The 21,364-nt window shown below is 50.2% G+C and overlaps 1 protein-coding gene across 3 annotated transcripts in view; it reads right to left on the reverse strand.

Moving 5' to 3' along the window:
- Positions 1-2,456: 2,456 nt before the first annotated feature.
- The window catches only part of RBM6 (RNA binding motif protein 6), a 57,977-nt gene continuing 39,069 nt past the window's right edge, over positions 2,457-21,364 (reverse strand). For all 3 annotated transcript variants that reach the window (XM_038148917.1, XM_038148916.1, XM_038148918.1), the window contains exons 7-23: positions 18,751-18,825; positions 17,144-17,204; positions 15,613-15,681; positions 14,268-14,519; positions 13,604-13,764; positions 12,775-12,872; positions 12,249-12,291; positions 11,583-11,643; positions 10,551-10,642; positions 9,713-9,865; positions 8,778-8,867; positions 8,007-8,096; positions 7,102-7,374; positions 6,483-6,557; positions 5,787-5,884; positions 4,438-4,549; positions 2,457-2,746 (exon numbers count right to left, since the gene is read on the reverse strand). In XM_038148917.1, coding sequence (XP_038004845.1) covers positions 2,621-2,746; positions 4,438-4,549; positions 5,787-5,884; positions 6,483-6,557; positions 7,102-7,374; positions 8,007-8,096; positions 8,778-8,867; positions 9,713-9,865; positions 10,551-10,642; positions 11,583-11,643; positions 12,249-12,291; positions 12,775-12,872; positions 13,604-13,764; positions 14,268-14,519; positions 15,613-15,681; positions 17,144-17,204; positions 18,751-18,825 — 1,929 coding nt within the window. In that variant the 3' untranslated portion in view covers positions 2,457-2,620. The remainder of the gene's footprint in view (positions 2,747-4,437; positions 4,550-5,786; positions 5,885-6,482; positions 6,558-7,101; positions 7,375-8,006; positions 8,097-8,777; positions 8,868-9,712; positions 9,866-10,550; positions 10,643-11,582; positions 11,644-12,248; positions 12,292-12,774; positions 12,873-13,603; positions 13,765-14,267; positions 14,520-15,612; positions 15,682-17,143; positions 17,205-18,750; positions 18,826-21,364) is intronic.

Here is a 21,364-nt window from a genome sequence, read left to right on the forward strand (position 1 = left end):
AAAAAAGCAAAAGAGCTGTAAGATGCAAAGGTAGCTGCAATTCAGCCAGGGCTTTGGGTCACCATCCTTTAAAAAATATTAAAGACATCAATACCACTGCACCAAGGACAAATAGTTGGGGTTTCTGCATCACCCACTACGCTGCTGTTTTCCCAAGAGAACACGAGGTTTTCTGGTTTGGTGCTTCTTTGTAAAGCTTTTAGCTTCTCGCTCTATTTGTCTGTTCCAGTTTGTGAATAACTTCGTTCCAGTCACCTCAACCCAGCCCCAGAGGAGGGCTCCATGCCCCCAACCCTGGACACCCCCTGCAGATGCACAGCACGGGTGGATGCCATGCCTCTGGAGAGATGTATGTACAGTCTACACACACATCTCCAAGGGAATACACTCGCTGAGCTGCATTCACTCACTCTGGGTTACCTCAGGGAAGTGGAATTTCCAGGAATTAAGTCAGTATCTATCCAGGGGACACCTTGATTTTCCATGGGCTGGCACTAGAATACTTGCTACAGTTCAGGTGTTCCTAAGCCACACACAGCACATCCCCAGAAATCCCGCCCTTGTGGGAATAACACTGTGTTGCTCTGACCTCTCACGACACAAACAGTATTCCTGATTTCCCATAAACATTTACTATGATCATCAAAATAGTAGAAGCAAGCACACCAAGTATTTCTATGATTAATGCAAATAATGGGAGGTATATCCACCACCACAGACAGAAAAAGGATTTCTCCTGATTGGAGACGGATACATCCTGCAAGTAGATATTTTTAATTACTTTTTTTCTCATTTTCACAGCAGTCTGTTCCTGCTCCTCTTCTGTTCCCGACTTAAGCCCTGGCAATGGGCCTGCAAGGAAAGTGTTGTGTTGCTTCTCCTTTCAGACAGGCACATCACAGATCAGAAGCAAGCAAGCACACGACTAAGCCAAGGAACATGCATTATTTAGTGTGGTCCATCTGTCCAAGGGAAGCTGCTCTTACATTTATCTGGTTTATTATCTTCTAATTAATCACGTATTATCGGTCGTTAACTTGCTTTCACTAAGATGCATGTACCCACTTAGCAAATTAATAAAATCAGCTAATGAGTTCCCACATTTGGCAGCTGTGAAGGCTCCCTCTGGGTGTCTTGGGAATGATGCTCTGTGGGTGCTCATTTTTGGCACACCCAGGTGTCAGACACACCCAGGTGCAGGACAGCCTGAGCTGCAGCTACCAACCTGCACCCAGATTCCCCTCTTCCCTCCCTGAAAATGATGTCCCATCACAGTCATACTTCTTCCCTCTTTGTGCACGGATAATTTCAGACTTGACAGCACCAGCTTGTTATGCCACCACTATTTCTCCCTGTGTGGGAGTTCATCCCCAGGAGCCCATCACCTTCCTCACCCATCCCTTACATGCCTGGGGCTCCCAGGAAGACTGAAGGCCCTCACCCCCCGTGTACTCACCAGCACCATGCACACCTCCAGCACCCCTGGGTGCAGGGGCCACAATACTGCAAATGAGTCCACCACACTCCTCTGGCACTGCCTGTGCCAGAGATAAGGAAAAACAACTTGGAATGGTCTTCTGCTGCCTTTGGAAGCTGTCAGCTCTTGCAGGTAGCTCTTCACCTCCAAATCCTGCTGTCTTCAGCTCCCACATCTCCTGCTTTCCCTTCTTTGGGAGTATTTGAAAGCAGTGTCAGGCCCTGCTCTCTGCCACTCGAACAGGAAGGTGGTGGTGGGCACCAGCTCCCAGTGAGCATGAGATCTGCTCCCACCAGCCACAGCCATTGGCATCATCCTTACCCCTGCAGGCCACACTCACTCCTGTTCCCCTGCTCTGCTCACACACTCAACTTTCCTGTGCTTTGGTCAAACTGCCCCTGCTACAAATTCCTGCCCAGGAGCTGCCTCCATACCTCCCCACGGCAGGCCAGCAGCACCTCCTTGGCTCTTCCTCTGTTCCCCTGACACCCTGGGCCAGCATGGTTATATGCCCACGAGGGTCCCCACACAACACTGCCACCAGATCCAGCCCACCGCACGTGGAATGCTCTGCCCTGGCTGGGACGCCCAGACAGCACCCAGCACTAATGAGGTCACCTCCAGCCATTAGCTCCTGCTAGTAACTGAACCTCACTGACCTCCTCAGTCACCAGGATGAATCCTACAGAGATCACTCCTGCTCCTGAATTCCTCCCAGGCCTTGGGGCCATCTCCTGCTCCCAGCTCCCACCCTGACCCAGGAGTACATGGCAACAGGGGAATCTGTCCCTGAGATGACAGGGAACACGCTGCAGGACAGTGGCACCACTGGCAGGGGCTCCAAGCTACCAAACCTGTTCCAGTCCCACTGGCACAGCAGCAACTCCCAGTGACCTCATCAGCAGAGAGCAAAACACAACAGGAACCTTTCAAAGCACTATGCCTTTAAAACACACTATTTTAGCCACAAGACAAGCACTGACAAATTTTCAGTTTTATTAAAAAATTCTAGCAGCAAAACCTGTAACAATTCAAAAAAACAACCAGAAAAAAAAAAAAAAAAAGAAGACAACCAAACCTTCAAAAGAACATGACACAGAGAGAAGGAGATGGAGAGAGACAGAGCTGGGGTTGCTCCACCGTTCACTCAAGTTCCTTATAGCGGGCGAACATGACCCTCCGGACGGCGTCGCGGTAGGTCTCGTTGGACTGCCTCTTGGGGGGCTTCCCCGGGGCCCCCAGCCCAGGGCCCTTCCTTCTGTTTTCTGCCTGCAAACAGACACAGCTTGTGTTAGTGATTTCTCCTCCCATAAATAAAAAGCTTCCCTGGGCTGCTTCAGGAGTGCCGACTGCTCCCGTGTGGATCTGCGAGCAGAGGAAGAGCAAGCGCTCCGTGTTCCTCCAAAAGCTCTTTGGGAAAACTACAGACCCTTTGTGGGCAACAAAGGCAGCCAGCAAATGCTCAGTGGGAATCAAACCCCAGGGATCAGCTGTGGAGGAGCAGACAGAAGAGTGGGCAGCCAAGGGTGGGCAGCCAAGAGGCAGCGCCGGCAGCCCCGGGCGAGGCAGGATTGAACGCGAGCAAAGGAAGGCACTGGCGAGCGCTGGGCTCCTGGGGAGCTGCTTGCAGTTTGACTGCATTGGCACGAGCTCAGCTGCTCTCTCTAACAGAGCTCCCATGGGCACTGCTACCTCGCTTGGAATTTCAACCAGTTTTGAAGGACTGGCTTCTGCAGCCAGCACCTGCATTATTCAGCATTACCTGCCTGGAGTTAGCCCAGGAGAGCAGGCCCGAGGCTGCAAGTTTCTCTGGCTTTTCAGTCCAACCTACCTGAATACCAGAGACCTCACCAGCTGGGCCAAAGAGTTGTGTGGGGCTGGCATGGTCACATGGCTTTGCCCAGCATGACTTGGAAGTGAAAGGCAAGCACATCTCTTCTGGCCTTTCTATGAACTGCAGGAGGGCTGTGCTTAGCTGTCAGCTCCCCATCCAGACGGGGAGCCCTGACGGTGCTCACACCTCCCAGAGTGTGGCGCTGGAGCTGGCTCTGGGCAGAGGGCACAGGGACCTCACCACGAGGACTGAGCAGCAGCTGGGGCCAGTTCCTGCTGTCTGCACTGAAGAGGGACTCTTGCCTCATGTATGTGGGCTCAAGCAAACATGCGTCACGAAACCTCAAATATTTGCTTTAATGATCTACTTGACTGCAGGCTGAAAATCACCCCGTGAACCCTGCTCCAAGCTGCCTGTCCCCCAGCAGAGAGCTGTGGACACCACAGCACCTGCCAGCCATGAACCTGCCACCAGAGCACGGCGTTGCTCGTGTGGCTTTGGACAAGGCAGAGCACACCCTGCCCCAGGCTGCCTTTCTGATAAACCCTCTGCAGTAAATTAAGGTCCACTGAGAGACCAGCCTGTCGCAGAAGGCAGGATCTACCTGACCCTGCCTGTCCCTGACATCCTTTGCCCATGGGCCTCTGCTCCTTGTCAGGTGCTATATCTTGGTATTATCTTCTGGTGTCCAGAGTCTGCAATGGCAGCAAGAGCCTCGCAAGTGCTAAGCAGTGCAGACAAAGAGCATCTTGGGCCCTGTGGCCTCGGCTATGCTCATACCTCCCCAGGGGAAGTTCACCTTTTTCCCCAGCTCACATTGCTGCAGAGAACCGAGCTGGTGACCAGTTCAAACCCCAGCCTGGCTTTGAGCAGGTACTAATGAGATGCTCACACCCTTCCTGCTCACTGTTACTCTATTTTCAACACTTCTGGATCCATATAAATTCTAACCTTGTTCTACAGCCAACATACTTGCAGCCCCTCCCAGCCTGCAAAGTTCATCAGTGCACACATATTATTTCATCAAGCAGGTGCTGAGATTTGCAGCCTGACTCCCTCCAGCTGTCCTGGGAAACATTATGGGTTGCAGGACAGTGGTGTGCTCTGAAAGGCAGGGAAGACTCACCTCCACTGGTGATGCTGTGCCCTGCTGGTTGTGGCCAAAGCCCTTCTTCCACCCTGGAGACTGAACCATTCGGTTCCCTTTGTTGTTATTGTCGAGCCTTGGGTCATAGTCACTGCAAAAGAACCAGAATCAATTGTCCAGTCTTGCAATGCTTCAAATACACGCCAGGGATTTTTAGTTCTGCTAATAGAACCTTCATTGACATTTCAGTCTCTCATGAGGGATATCCAAGTTTCTTGCCAGAAGCACACCGCCTAAGGAAACCACCACGGTGGATTCTGAGTGCAGGGCTCACACACCTCTGACTGCACAATTTCTTGTCCCACCTCAGGGGGAAATACACCAGGGCACAGGAAATGAGCTCAGACTCCAAAATATTTACAGTGTAAGCAAGCCAGGAGCCTTCTGTGCTTGTATTTCTTAATTAAAGTCTTAGCAATAGCATGAAAGCAAAGTCTAATCCCTGCTGCTCTGTTAGATTTTTTCTTTCTCCCAGTGCTGTGGTCATGGAGCTCAACAGATGCAGTGTTGATTCGGACACTCTTTCTCCCACCTCATTATTCATCCAAGACTATTATCCAAAAGCCACAGTTTTGAAAACCTCTCAGCATAAAAGACTCTTCCTTCAGACAATTTCTACTTTCTGGCTGCTGGTGACTCTGCACACAAACTGTTTTCGTTTATCTACAGCTATTCCAGGAAAACAGAGGGAAGAGAAGATGTGGATGTTTAAACTGCAAGACACAGAGGACAGGTCTCCTTCTGAGGTGCCGTGCCAGAAGAAACAGGCACATAACCAGTTCCATCTTCAACACATGCCTGGCCGCTCCCCAGCCCACTGAACACGCGAGCTCACAGCAGGCAGGCCTGTCGGGAGCTTCACACAGCACGCACTTTCTTCCTCCACCTACTCCCAACGAGATGGAAACAGCTCCCAGCGTTCCTCTGAGTCAGGGAACAGATGAAACACAGCTTTGCTCTTTCTTTCAATGGCTACATGCCAGGACAGGAGGGCAGCAAGTGCCTTAAGGACGAGGTGGATGGCAACAGGCTGCATTCTGCTCTCTGTGTCCAGCCAGACACACTCAGACCCCCATCTCACCCTCCAGCACCAGGCAGCTTTTCTCTGCCCTGCCCCAAACCAGTTTCCACTCCAGCCCTTTTCTGACCTCTACAAGACGCCCTGCCGCACAAAAGGCTCCCGCTTTGAGGAGCTCTGTCTCAGTCTGTCTGGCTGTTACTCTGCAGATCTACCCCACTGGACAATTCCCAGCCTTGGTCTGCCAGCAGCACACATCCCATCCTGGCATCAGCATCCCCAAAGAGATGTAACCCATAACAGCCATTACCTCTCTGAGTCCCGGTCGTATCTGAGTCGTTTCCTCTCTGGTGAATCCATCTGCTGGAATTTCTCTCTCCGGTCATTTCCTTTGTCTTTATGCCTCCCCTTCAGAACAGAAAGGGCAAAGTAAGTACGGGAACTATGACGGATTCAACGCTGTAGGAGACTGCTCTGCATCCAGGTCTCATCCTCAGCTGGCTGGAAGGCTGTCCTGGGGACTCACAAACACTGAGTGCTCACATCCCACAATACACTTGCTCTGTTCAGAGCCATCTGTTGGGCTGACCCAGACCTGTTGTTGCAACCTTGCAGCTACTGCACCAGGAGCAGCTCTGTGACCTTCCCAGCAATGGACAGGTACAGCTCTCCTGTCCCTGGCCAGGCAGCAGCAGCCCATACACCTCATCAGTTTTAGATGGAAATCTGTGTCCCACTTAATCCAGAGCTCAGTGCTGGCTTGCAGGACAACAAAACCACACTCAGACCGTTCTGTGAGGAGCGAGATCTGCTCTTAGAAGTCACAGAACTACCTACAGGTTCCCTGTGCAGAGCAAGCCCACAGTTCACTTTTGGGAGGCATCTGATGCCTGGTGCCCAAGTGGATGCCTGCTGACACCTGGAACACAAGTGGAGGGTCCTCCTGGGACCACCACCCCCCAGTGCAGAAGCACAAGCAGCTGCTTGCCCACCACCACAGACGCACCTCACGCTCTCTCTTCTCCAAATACGCCAGTTCCTGCTCGGATCGTTTAATCTTCATATGAATCTCTAGGTTTTGCTGGAAGGAGGAAGACAGAAGGCAGTGTCAAGCAGAGAACACAAGCTGTCAGGGTCATCTGCTCCACCCATAAGGAGCACAGGTAAAGCAGCATGCTCTTGTACCTGCACTGTACCAGGCACAGCAGCCTCTCTTGCAGCCCAGACCACCTGCTCCCCCACAGAGGCCTGGAGCCCTTCCTCCCTGCAGTAAGGAAGGCAAGCAGTCCTATTTTAACCCATGTGCAACTTGGCTCTCCTAAAAGCAAGAGCTCAAAGGCAGCACAGAACATGGGGATGCACGTGCCAAGTTCCTATGGCTCTCACACTCGTGTGTGCCAGCACCCCACTCTCCCCAAGCCTTAGCTATGTCACTACAGCTTACAAAGTCACACCTTGATGCTATAGCAGGAACAAGCAGTTCACACAATGGTTTGAACAGAGCTTTGGGGGAACTTTGCCTGCTACTGTGTCAATTTCAGCACAGCTCTTCCCACCCAACCACTGCATTTTCCGTGCAGCTCACAAAGCCATTGAGCCAACAGCAGCCCCCAGCTTCCCCATACCTTGTGCAGGTTGGAAAGCTGCTGGTGCTTGATGAGCACTTCCTTGTTGGGAAACTGCCTCCTGCACAGCAGGCAGGCCAGCTTGTTCCAGTCAGTCAGTTTGTCATCGCTGGCCTTGGCCTTCCGCGGCTGCTCCTCGCGCGGGGCCGGTGGGTGCGGGGGAGGCGGCAGCCACTGAGCCTGGGACTGCTCCTCCTCTTCCTCCTCCTCTTCATTGTCGCTGTCTCCTCCATACTCTCCCAGCAGTCCTATCAGAGGGTTCACCACCTTGGGCTGAGGGAAATGGAGAAAAGTGTGACAATTTGTAGCATCAAGCCTGCCAGGCCAGCGGGGCTTTGCTTCCCCAGCCCATCTCCCCGTGACTCCCATCTCTGTTCCAGTCCAAGAGGCAGAGAGTTGCTTCCCAGCAGCACAGGCAGGGAACAGAGAGGAACTGTCTGGCTTCTGTCCCTCCACACCACGGGGTGGAAGCCCTTCTGCTCTCTAGACAGGCTGTGCTTTGGTGCCAGGCTTTTCCAACTTGCCACACACCTGAGAGCACAAGAAGCCAACCGAGGCAGTGGCAGTTTGGCAGCAAGCTGCTGTCACTCACTTCCTCTAGAAATAGAGATCAGTGAGATTTGGCCTTCTTCAGCCTGGAGGTGGCTGGAAGAGTTTTCTGCCTTAGGACTGGCTGAGTGAGATCCTGCTCATATGCAGGTAACAAATGTCCCCATGCTAGAAGCCCACAAACAAGGTCAGACTTAAAAAACAAACTGCCTTCCATCCCCAGCACTCCCTCCTCTGGCATGAGAAACATCTCTGGCACCTCTGGCACTCACACTTGCAGCCAGGCTGTGCTGAGCCTCCCTAGAACTGTATCCAGGCTCACACAGGTCAAAATACAATCCCATGGAGATACTTACTGGGGCTGCACTCTCTTCCTTTTTCACAGAAGGAGGTAAAGGCTTTTTAAAGACATCTTCTGCAGAGAACTTCTCCTCTCCAGTCTCAGTCTGAAACAGTCAGGATCAGGTGTTGAGACTGCCATAGCATGGACTCAGAGCACACAGTAGCCAAGCACTCATTCAAATAGGCCTCCAAGGAAACCAGGTGGTTGGCAGAAATGAGTTGTGGTTCTGGTGGGAAATGTTCCCATCCTGGGGAATCCAGAGCTCCCCTGGAGCCACACTCATGATTTCAGAGACAGCTGCAGCAGCTCACCATGCTGTCTCAGCCCACCCCACTCTCATTCTCTGCTACACTGTGATGCTGACAGTGGTCCCAGTCATGCCTCGTATCAGTCAGGGAGCTGGGGCAGGGCCAGGTCACACTTGAACACCTCTGTGTGTGCACAAATGACATGCAGACCATGTGCAAAGCCACCCCCACTGCCAGACAACACTGATTTTCTCTGCTGTGACTGTGGCACAACATATTGCCAGGCTCAGCCAGCCGTGGCAGGGTTTCCAGGATCTTCTTTATCCTGGACAGAGGGCACCAGAGACTGCAGCCAGCACTGCACAGGATGAGCCTGTGATACTCAGCTGTGTGCTCAGCAGCACAGACAGTAGGCTGGGATGAAGCTTCACTTTCACACATTTTAGAGAGAACTGGGCTGGAGCCCTGGACAGGCTCCAATTTAGTGGCTCATGAGTTACTCATACTTGACCAGGAAGACAAGTGTAACACCTTACCAGGCCTGTGCTCTCATCCTTCTTCACAGAGGGAGGCAATGGCTTTTTGAAAACATCTTCTGCAAAGAATCTCTCCTCTCCAGGCTCATTCTGAAAAATCCAAGACTGGGCATTAGACCAGTGATAACACAGAGAGAGCACAGTGCCACTTCTGAGCATCCACAGAAAACAGGCAAGTGGGAAAAATGACAGAACGATTTCTACTGGAGATGCTTTTACCCTCCATTCAGACAGGACCATGCTTCTCCTAGGTCAGCGTCCCTGAAAGCCACCACACCTGGTGACTCCTTGGCTGGCTTGTCACCAGCCTCAGAGTCACAACCCAGGTGCCCAGTACCGGTCATGCCACTGAGTACGTTCAGACCAAGAGGCAAGAAGAACACAAAGTTTCTGCATTGGTGGCTAAATCACTTCCAGCAACTCTCCTGGCATTCCTCAGGCCCTGTCAATATCACAGCCCTGGGTACTTTGGGCAGCTCCAAGCAGCAGCTCCCACACTGGCATTTGCTGACTGAGAACAGCAATTAAGGGCACTGTCCTGGGACTGGAGGGAGGCAGAAACTGCAGTTAGGGGAGAGCCGAGTATCCATCGTCATCTGACTTGGTGTGTTTAAATGTCTCTGCCAGTTTTTTGTTGTCTATTGCAACAGTTGGGTGCTTTCAGCAGCATGAATGAAACATGTCTCAGTTACCTGGATGTGTCTGAATCCTTTACCAGAAGGAAGGGATGAGAAGCCCTGGATTTAATGTAAGGAGAGAAAAATTTCGGGAACTTACTCCCTGGCTGGACAACCACCATGTTCCTTTCCAGCTGCTGACCACACTGTCTTCCCTCATTGTCCCCTCCTTTTTGAAACCTCCAATTACTCTCTACTTTCTAACCTCTTCCCTCAGCTTCCTGGTGTCAGGTCATTCTGATGCCCGGAGGGAGTTACCTTAGCAGAAGTACTTTTCCCTTTGTCCTTTTTGTCCCTGTTGTCCCTGCCGTGTGGCTCCTTCCTGTCACTTGTCCACTCCTGGCTCTCGTGCCGCCGCCTCCTGCTCTCCGTCGGGGGTGGGGAGGGCTCCCGGTCTATTGTGACTTCCCTCTGAAAGAGGCATTTGGAGCAGGCTTAGCCCAGCCCCTGCAGTCTTCTTACTGGCTTCTTATCCTTGCCGAGCTGGGGAGACCAGCACAGTAAGAAGGGACTGCAGAGGGCAAAGGCTTAAGAACTTTGCTGGGGCAGAAGACAGCTGAGCACAGCCAGGTCACCAGAGCACTGCCCTGCTCTCCCACAACCTGGACAACCCCAGGATCATGAAAACAAGATTATATTTCCAGAAAATCTCTGCTGATGGTTCTTTTTTGGCATCCTTACAGCTATTGCTGGCTAGGGTTGAGAAGCAAAGAGACTGCAGATGAAAACAGAGCTCTGCTGTCCGTTCTTTCTTACGGACAGTCACATATCACATGTCTACAGCAAAATTCAGCTATGATGCTCTGCCTGTAAGTCTGCTCGAGGAAAAGCAGACCAAAAACTCTCCAAAGGCAGGGCTTCAGAGGCAGCTACAGCTGGTTCAACACACAGCTAATGGGTTCCTGGTCTCTCATTAAGTTGATATTTTGCAACACGCATCCCTTTCACACAGGTCAGAAGACAGAGTGAAAAACACAAAGCTGCCTCTGTACTGCCCTACACTGGCTTGTCTTCAGGATGTGGCTGCAAAATCCCTCCAGAGAAGAGCAGTTTGTAAGAACATATTGCATGTAAAGCTCCCTTCCCACACACTCACCTGAGTTCTGGGGTCATAGTATGTCCCAGCTATGGGATCATAGTAATTCCCAGTGTCAGGATCATAAATGTATGTGGACACGTCTGATGGTGCTGAAGAGAGAGACAGGAGTTAGCACCACAGGCTTCCAAAAGCAGAACTTACCTTTTACAAAGACAAAAGCACAAACATACATTACACTGGTGAAAGGATCAAGAATGGGGAAGAATTCTTTTTTTCTCCTGGCAAGAGAGGTAGGAGTATCTTCACATCACTTGACCTACATAATCTTTTCTTTAAGGAGTAAGAGGGGTGATAAGTTTTCACAATTCTGGTTAGGACTCTGGGAAAACTTCCATATCAAAACAAATTTACAGGAGCTGTGCTGAGATCACAAGACCACAACACTTGGTCATGAAACTCAGTAATTTCCCTAAGAATGGGGTAATGAGTATCTACATCCACCCACTCCTGTGAACAAGGAAAAGCTGTTCTCTCTCAATCCTGTTTAAAGTGATGACACTCCCCACATCCCTTCCACCCCACTGGTCCATGAAAGCTCCCGAGAAGAAAAGGGAGTGAACTATTTCTACAGGAAAAGCCAAAGGCCTTAAGGGTAGTAGGCCCATAATGTCGGGAATGCTTCTCATTTCCAAAGTGTCCTTTGACAGACCTCAGAAATGCTATATATAAATCAGTAAAACAATCAGAAGTGCTCTTCCAGCTACTGGCATTGCTGCATCAAATGTATTTTCTTCTGTCTTCTCTAGTAACTGCCAGGCTGATTTTATCCCATCAGTTTTCCACAACAAGGAAAAATAGGCAGCAAGTTTCCTTTATCTGCATGTAGTTTCGCACAGTGAGAATAGAGAGAAACACATCATCAGATAGGAAAATGTGACTAAACAAAGTTGGCAAAGGAACTCACAAGTGGGTGTAGCAAACAAACCTACTCTTAGCCTTTAAAAATATTTTTGGGCTGATTTCTACATGTCAGTGCCCTTTTAAGGAAGAAAAGTCTCCACAGTAGGAGTGAAGCAGAGTTTAACTTACACTGTGCTCTGGTGCGTCTCTGTGATTCGCCACCCCTCCTGTCTCTCATGCCCCTTCTGCCCTGGAGTAAGTGAACAATACAAACAGATCAGAGACTCTTTAACAAACATCCTATTGCTTCTCCTCCCTCCAACAGGCCCAAAGTTCAGGAGAAGGGCTCATTTAGCCATCCTAAACAGAGCACAAGCAGACACAGCTTTCCATCTACAGAGCAGTGTCTGTAGATGTCAGCAGCGTCTGGCACGGACAGCATCACAAAGCACAAAACCACTGCAGCTTCCATGAGAGGTGCCCACAGCAATCCCTATGGAGGCCTTCAGTCCATCCAGGATATGGGAACAGTCCTGCAGTCTAGTAACAAACACTAAAGAGACATTCACTCTGGGAACTGAGATCAGTCATCAGTGAAATCACTCCGTTAAGTGTGGCATCAAGTAACTGAGCCCAGAACTTCCTCCAGCAGCACTGACTTGCACTTCTATGCAGTGATAAACAGTATGGGGGGCAGAGCACCAGCGGGCACATTTCACCCCATCTTCAGAAGTGGTGAAACATGTTCTGCACTATTTCAGCAGCCCAAAGAGAAAAAGCCTAACACAGTCAGGCCCATCAATCCCCAGTGCTCCCTCCCTTTAAGCAACCTGCAGGGAAGCTGTGCAGACCTACCGGGCCATAGTAGGAATTGTCACCGTGCTCCCCATAGTCATTCCTGTCGAGATAAAGGGTGCAAGTTAATGGCAATTTGGTTTTACACCAACCTCAGTATATGCAAAATTATCAGCAGGACCAATAAAGGCAGAAAGACCATCTTTTCTGGCCACATGTTGGACTGTGTCCATCCCAGGAGACGGACTTGGCAAACCACTGTCTCCACAAGAAATATGACTCCACTCTGCTGTGTCTACAAAGATGAATCTCTCCACATGTTTTTCAAAAAGCTGAACCCACTAATTCCTGCAGAACGGGATTTGATGGCTGGACAACAAGATGCATTATGATCACTAATCCCATTCTGCTCAATCACCAAAGCTTCTTCAAGCTTCAATGCCTTCACTTCTCCAACATATTTTTTGGTTGTAGGAACATCTGTGCTAATTCCCACGCCAAACTTCAAGCACCTGCTCTGACAACAGAGATCTAGCTTCAGTGTACAGCACATAAAGGACAACCCCACTGCCTCATCTGTCAGTACCTTCTCCTCCCTGTAGCAAGATTCACTTCCAACGTACGCCCATCAATGCAGATGGGGGGATCCAGGTTCTGCAGTATCTTTAGCAACCTCAGCGCCTCCTGTAAAAGGAAAAAGAATGTCCCTTTCCATGAGAAGGAAACAGCACATTTTACACATCCAGTCTGCCAGAAAGGAATGTTTTGTGCTCAGTAGGACAAGAAACACAACAGTAAATATTAGTCTAAGTGTCAGTGAAGGGTATTTAGGATGTGACAAAAGGGATGAATGCAATGTGAGGCTCTCTGCTTGTCCTGTGACCACTTACAGCAGCCAGCTGGGAACGGCATTCTCCTAGGGCTGCCAGACAGTGCAGCACTGTGGCTGCTGCTGCCCCAAAGTGTATTGGTAAACACTCTCTGGACCAACATCAAAGAACAGCTGTAGAGTCTGCGAGCCACCCAGACACAGAAAATGTGAAGCCTCCAACATGGGAGGGTCTGTTAATTGAGATTCTTGCCTTCTACAAACAAAAACAATTGGATTCAAGTTCTCTGCAAACCAAATACCTATGCAAGAAGTGTTCAAGTTTAGAGTGTCTAAAAAGAAATGTACTGAGGTGAGAAACTCGATCAGTGTCACGGCTTGTGACAACAATCAATCTTTGACTCCTAAAGCCACAGAACAGCTGTACCAGCTGATTCCTGTACCTGGTCAGACAAGCAGAAGAAAGGACTCGTTCCAGCACAGCAGCCTTGCAAGGACAGAGATTTCTTGCATTTCTGTGGTTTCTCTACTTCTACAGATATCAGATGCCAACAGAGGGAGCAGGTGAAAGCAGGAAAGCACTTACAGCATGAGATTCCAGTTCGATGAAGCCGTAGGTCTGCCCCATGCGCCCGGCCTTGTTCTTCATGATGCGCACGCTGGACGTGGACAGCCGCACGTACGGGGCCAGGAGCCCCACGATCACCTCGGGGGGGGTGAACCGAGTGATGCGCTTCAGCATAATCGCTGAGAGACACAACCAGGGACGAGGCCCGGGAAGAAAAAGCAGTGAAAAAAAGATCATTTAGAACCAAGTTTACTGTGACTAAACCACTCAAAGCAAGAGCACGGCTCCTTGCAGTCGAGTCTCAAAGCCATTGCTTTTTTCTCTCCGCTTTGCAAGATGCTCCAGTTACCACCTCCAATTGCTAACCTTTCCTTCCCAGAAAACAGAGGAGAAGGTGGCCCCTTCTCAGAGCTCAGCCCACGGTAACTGCTGGCCCAAAAGACTTTTGAAGCTGTGCTAAGTTAACTGCACCACCCTAAAGCCAGCTCAGCCTGAATTAATTTTCCTAAAGGCAATTTGTCAGCACCTTTGGAGCTGGACAGCCCTCCATTACTCTACGCCACAGGTTTGCACAACACAGAAATAGCCTCCAGAGGGTTTAATGAAATGCTGCCCTTTCTGCAGACGACCTCTCATGGAGTGCAAGAAAGAGGAATTCAAAACTGGTCTTTGTGTCACTCACTTCTGCTTCCTCCACCATCTGGTGGTGTGGCTTCCTCTGCTTCCCTCTGAGAGGGTGGCTCCTGGTGCCGGTCCATGTCCCTTCTCTTCTCCTGTGAGGGCCGACGCTCTCTCCCTTCATCTCTCTTTCTTGACTCCTGTTCCTGAGGCTGACATTCCTGCTGTGGAGCAGGAACTGAGGGCTGGAGAGGCTGCTTTGGAGACCCTGGTTGACCTGACAATTCTTGCTCAGGTGTTTCAAGCTTTGTCTCTGCTATTAAAGAGGAGAAATGAACTGGTTTCACATAAGAATGTTTCAGGAGGTATTTTTTTTTCTCCTACTTTCTGGCCCTTGCAGCAGTGCTCCTTATAAAAGGCCAACCTGTACTGCCTGTTGCACATCCACTGTTTTAACACTCGGCAGACACAAGGTTTGTTCAGGTACTGTCAACCTTCCATTGTCTTGTTTTTTGTTGGGCTGTTTTACACGACTTTTCTAGTCAGAGACAAGAGGCTTTTTGGCCTCCTTTTAGGATTGGCTCTTGCCTGAACAAATGAGAATCAGGGATGGATTTAGTCACATTTCTTCCACATCCAGGACAACCTATATGGCAGTGATATCCTTACTATGCGTGATGTACTCCCGATCATCCATAGCCAAGCAATGTCAACCAGTGTCACCCTGTTTATATGCTAGAGGAAAACTGGGTTCAGACCCCCCTGAGACCAAACACATCCATAATACAGTGACAGATTTTATCGGGTGCCTACCGACCACAGCTGAGGCAGAAACAATGTGGGAACACCGTGCCCCCCCAGTCTAGCTATACCATTCAGAGAACATAAATCCCAAAAAGTTTCTGTGCCTGAAGGCCTCTGAATGGCCTGGCTTCACTGCAAAAGAGATCTCTACCTGAGCTTCCCACACTGCTGGAAAGGGAAGCTAGATCTGTGAGGCTGCAAAGGCGGATACCACCAGCCCAGCACCTGCTGCTGAAGCCTCTTCCCACAAAGAGAAGCAAATGAGGGTGCAAGACGTGGCACAGTGAAGCTTCCCTCTTTAATGTCCCTGAGAGTCAGTCCCTGCTCTCATTCTGTTTGGGCGGTGGGCGGCATGGCAGAACACACAACAATTTTGCACACAACTGTTGGGAAAGCTGCACAGTGCCTTGCTTGGCTGCCAGCACAGCTCACCTTGGACAAGCTTGTACTCATTTGTCTGCAGTTTGTAGGGCGCAGAGTTTTGGCTACAGAGCCTCATGTAAAATTTGCACGTCAAACCAGTTTGCACCTGCAGCTGTGAAAACTGCCTGTGCAAATCACACAGACAGGAGCACAACCCTAGAGATGGGGAGGGCAACTCTTACTGAATTCTTGCTCAGCCGACGTGTCCTCTCCCTCAGCACCACCTCTGGACTCTGGGCCTGCTCTGCTCCCTGTAAGAGAGGCACACTTAAGTCCACTTCACACCCATCAGTCACAAAGCGTGTCAGAACTCATACAAAGCTGCAGCAACCACTGCAAATGCCTAGAGAGCTGCTTTGTTTCACCCAGTCATAGAGAGGTTATCTTGTTGCACCCTTTCCCAAGAAAAGCACGCCAGTAAGAAGCATTCACCACAATCTGTCTTCACAGCAGGTTAAAGGCTCTGTTTAATTTGCTCTTGGGCAGTTTCATTACAACCCACAGCTGCATTGGGCCAGCTGTGTGAATTCTGCCTTCACAACACTGATGGAGGAGCCACAGAGCACAGAAAACACAACCACAGGGACAGTGCTTCAGTAAACAGAGATCTGTGCATCAGCAGTAGATGTACTGCCCTTCTGCCTGGGGCATGAGGGCAATACATAGAAGTCTGCTCAAGGATACAGAGTCAAGGCTTACACAGTGGCTGGAATGCACAGGCAGTGCCAGAGGAGGATGGAGGACTCACTCGTGGCACTGCTGCCCCTGGTACTGCATCCAGGGATGGAGAAGGTGGGCACAGCCATCATCCCAAAGAAATCAGTTCCTCAAGGAAGCGTGTTTTGGCTCTTGTGCCCTCCCACCCCAGAAATCAGAGGTGTTGGTAGGGTGAGGAGCAGCTCCTGGAGAACTCCTCTCATACATTTTTTACAGCCAGCAAGGTGAGTTCAGCAGTTCCAGTCCTGGATTCACCTCTAATCTCGTCTCCCAAGAACAAGTGACGGGCAAATGGAAATAGTCTCAAGTTGCCTTGGGGGAGGTTTAGATTAGATATTAGAGAAAATTTCTTGACCAAAAGGGTGGTCAAGCACTGGAGCAGGCTACCCTGGGAAAATGGTAGAATTACTGTCTCTGGAAGTGTTCAGAAAAACATGTAGGTGTGGTGCTTAGAGACATGGGTTAGTGGTGGGCTTAGCAATGATGGGGTTAATGGTTGGACTTGATTCCAGAGGTCTTTCCAACCTAAATGATTCCATGACTCTGTGATCCTAATCAAAGAGTCCCAAAAGTGAGGCAAATCTGAGAGTCTCTGAATGACACTAAAACCATCTGCATCTCCCAAGGAAGGTGGGTTGAGGGGAAGCCATCTCACCTACAGAGAGCAGTACCAGCTCACAGTGCCAGAGGACACAACTATAACTCCCTGGATGAGAGGACAATACCAGACAGTAGGAGGGAAAGGCTCTGGGCAGTAAGACACCTCTCCACCAAGCCTCACAGCAGCAGAGAATCTGACAGCAACCCAATGCATGTAACATCTTTAGTGTGGACAGGCAAAAAGGGTCCAAGTGAAGCCAAACTAACAATCCTCCCACACAGTGCTCAGCTAGTCCATCCCCAAGAGGGATGCTGTGGGAAACCAGAAGAGAAACTTACTTGTCAGGTTAGATGAAACTTTTAACCGACCAAGCTCAGGGGACCAGATATACTCACCATCTCTTGGGAGCTTGCAATAGGAACAGGAAGATCTGTAGCCCACAGTACACACCTTACACTGCAATGGAAGATGGACAGCATGAGGAAGTCGTGTTTTGAAAGCAGTGGGTACAACCTGCTCCAGAATTCCAGACTCTGCAGTGTGCTTCCAGAAAGTAACAGCCATGAAAAAGTTACAGTGACGGGGAATGGCAGCAGGGGCCTTTGCTGGAATCACAGGTAAATGCTCATATGACTCACAGCTGGGTTTGCCTTGGGAACAGGGCTTTCTCACAACTATGGAGCACACATTTATTCACTAGTCCTTGAGATGGAACTCTTCCCCCTCTCGAGTGATGCTGGATCAAAAACTCCCTGCTAGGCACAATGTTGATTCAAAGGGTCCAAAGTTACCTTGGCATTCTCTAACCTGAATTCACCCCCCAAGCTGTGCTGAAGTCCTTATCTGAGCTAAACTGTAGATACTGATGTAATTTGGAGAGTTAATAATGAGATGTCTGCTAACAAAGAGGCAGAGCTGTACAGGCTTGGATGGTTATCCCACCTAGAGCCCCTGTGGGGAGAGCCAATTGCCCCATTTCCACAGCTCTCTCCAAACACAGCACCCCTAACTTCCTCCTTAAGCTCTTTGCAAATGCATTGCTTTTGTTTCATAGCAATTTCTTCCAATGACTGAAGCCTTGTGGATGCTCTGGGGCACAAGTAAGCTCCTTCAGGCCATGGCTACACACAGCAACAGTGGGGACATACAGTGCAGCCACCTCAGCGCACTGAGAGCTGTTTGGAACCACTGCTTGAAACTTGTGTCTCCACCTCCAGAGCACTGCAAGCAGAGATGAGGCACAGAGCAACAGCTCTGCTTGCAGCTGAGTGCATCCAGTCAGCTGGGTGAGGGTCTCTGTAGCCCAGGGTGATCCAGTGGACAAGGTGGGACTCTAATTAGAACCAACCCTTTCAAGTCCTGCTGCAAACTCTCAGCTCAGTCAGTGGGAATGCAGGCAACAATCCTGTCCTTTCTCCAGCAATCACCTCCAGCCTGCTGCAGCCACAAGTTCCTGTACTGGGAGAACCTTGGGGAGGGCACAGGAACAAACTGACCCTTGGGCAACTTCGCCTTCCCAAAAACAGACCAGTTCCAGTATGAACTAGACTTGGATCCATTTCCATGCTTCCTTCCCTGCTGCACTTACTACAGCCACAGCTAGACCACAGGTTCCTGTGTGAGGCAGAGGGGTGGTTACACACATGAACCAGAGCAAAGCCTGTTCATTCTGGTTGGCAAAATCACTGGCTCATTGTGGTTTTTAAGGAAAAAGGATCCACACGCTATTTTTCCTACATTTCAAAAAGGAACCACTGCATAGAGACAAGGCTGCTCTGTGCATAAAAAATCTGGCTACCTGTACCACAGCAACATGCCTGCAGAGGCGAGACCAAAAACAAGGTAGGCAAAAGCACAGTTTAGAAGGGGCAAGAGCTCCAGGGCAGGTATTAATTACTCTGAGGGACTTTGGCTACCGAGCAAATATCTAAGACTCCTCTGAGCTGCCACTGCCACGAGTGCCAGCAGGGGAAGCACAAGCCAGCTCTGAGCACATACTTACACGTTTGCAGCGCCAGAACTCTGGGCATGGAGTGTATTCAAGGGTCACTTCTTTGCCACCGATCGTAAGAGTTCCCTGTTGAGACAAGGGGGTGAATGACGAACGTGCCCAGCACACGCAGCTTACTCAGAGGCACAGAAAGGGGTGAAAGCTCTGGTTCCTAAAGGTTTTGCAAGTGAAACAGGGTGAAAGGGGGAGAAAGTCTCCCAGTTCAGTTAGCTGGAGCTTTGCCACGGAAGTGGGAGGGAAACAGCCTGTGCCCTGCTCTAGCATGAGGCTACAAGGCTGTGTTAGCTAGCTCCAGAGGAAGCAGGCAGGAGAGGCCTTGCCACCACCCAGGAAAAGCAGAGACAAGTAACTAGAGTGGGAAACTGCTGTAACCTGCTTTAGTCCAGGTGCTGGCAAGGGGCAGCTGGACAGACTCCCTCATGCCAGCCACCACCAGGCTGGCCTCAAGGAGCTACTTGAGGAGGAACGCGTGGAAAAATTCCCTCAGGTGAGAGAATTTTCATACTTGGGTTAGTCTTCATGCCAGTCATGAAACCATGGCTTTTCTTCAGAGGAATACACCAGAAATCTGCCGCTGGCCCTGCAGTCAGCAGAGGCAGTGCCCTGCAGCCAGCCCTTCCCTGCTGAGGCTGGCCTCGAGCACCTGAGCAGCAGCACCCGAGGGCCTCCACTGCCCACAGATACACTGCTTCCAGATCTTTGGAGATGTGCCAACACACCCACAAGCTCTGCTGAAATGCAGATAAAATGGGTCGTAGGTACGAGTCCCCTGGCTCCTGCCTGGAGCAGCAACGGTTCCTGGTGGCTCCCATCTGCCCGGGCACGCAGAATGCAGGCCGGCCAAGTCACAGATGCACACAGCCATGAGACATCTCCTGTCACTGGAGGCACTGCCGGACCACGCAGCCTGGATTCCCCAATACCACAGTCTGACACTCAGTATCAACAGAGACCCAGACCCAGGCCTCCCAAGTCCCAGGAGAGCAGCTGCCTGACAGCACAGAGAGATGTCAGGGCGCTGTAAACAGTCTCAGACTATTTTGAGGACCTCTGCTGAGTCAGAAGCTTCTCAGGTACTCTGACCCAGTAGCCTCACCATGCAAAAACCTCTAGTGCACACCATGAGCATGAGAAAACAAGTTCCCAGAGTTATTATTCAGAAGTCATGATACACCCATGCATAAACTGCTCTGCAGAACGTGAGGGAGATGCTAGGGAATATGCAAAGTGGGAGTGAAGAGTTCATAGAAGGGAATCACTGAGTGGCAGTACAACAATCCTTTAACTCCTACGAAAGAACACAGCAGGGTTCCACCACCTCCCCTCTTCACATCCTGCCTTTTATGAACCAAAGCCATCCTTTCCTACCAGGCCTAGGTTGAACACTTTGAGGGGTTCCTTTCTGCCACCCAGCTGCTCAAGCACTGCTTTCCAACATGGATCTGCCTTTGCCTGACAGAAAGCTGAGCCATTCCCGGACCTTGCTGAAGGCTGGTGTGTGTGCACTCAGAGCACCCTGCTGCATCTTTGGAGAATCTGCCCAGGGCCTATTCACAGCAGGGAGCATTGCTCACTTCACCTGTCTACAACAGGCTTTGCACCTTCTTTAAGGCATGTGAGGAAACACAAGTGAGAAAGGGAAATGGAAATCAAGGCTGTCCCACTGGAACTGCTGGTTCCTGAGACAGACGTGCTCCATCTCCCAAGCAGGGAACCCACCACATCCCAGCACACACTCAAGAGATGGGCAGTGCCAGGAGCAGGCCAGAAATGCCCGTGGGTGCCTCAGGACACACTGAGCAGAGGCAGGAGGAGAAGGCAGGGTGCACATCCTCATGAGCCCAGGGAAGTCCTTGGGAACAGCAGCCAGGGAACCAGGCAGCTGCAGCCCTGCCTAGGAGCTCAGGAAACAAAAAACTCGATTAGAGCACATCTCCTCTGGCAGGGGCAATCCATCGCAGAGCTTCATCCTTCTACCAGCCATTGAGGACAAACTTTGCCAGAAAGCCTTAAGATTATTTTTGGTTTTATGGAAAATGGTATTTAAGTGCATGTTGTACTGGTGGTGCTGGTCCCTTCCGCAAATTCCATTTTCGGAGGCTGCAGAAAGTGTCACTTGCATAATTATTCCCTGATTTCCCTAACACCCTGCTGATTGCCTGCTCACTTTTTCAGCAAGCTCTCTCTTACTGATTTCTTCTTGATAAAGTAATTTTCAAGGTTGCAATCATCATTTAACTCTCCAAAATGAGTCTTCCACTTAGGACACACATTGTCAGGATTCAGTGGCTTTTAATTCCTCATTCTCCCATTTTGATACTAGATTCCATCACAAATATTTTCAGAATCTTTATTTTCTCTAGTGCCTGTCTCTGCTTACTCTTCTTCATCTAGATCTTTTACTGCGTAAAAATTTTTGGATACTACTCTAAATTTCAGTCCAATTGAGCAGATTTCAATTGAGCAAATCTTGGTGAAATAACAGAGATTTTCTGAAAATTTCAGGGAACAGTGCTGGGGTGGGGGAGAAGGATAAGCTTAAAGTATGCCACATATTGTGTCTGGCACCATATCTCTTCCACATTCAGGCACTTTATCCTGCACT

This window comes from Motacilla alba, chromosome 12 (genome assembly GCF_015832195.1).
Source record: "Motacilla alba alba isolate MOTALB_02 chromosome 12, Motacilla_alba_V1.0_pri, whole genome shotgun sequence".
Classification (NCBI taxonomy): Eukaryota; Metazoa; Chordata; class Aves; order Passeriformes; family Motacillidae; genus Motacilla; species Motacilla alba.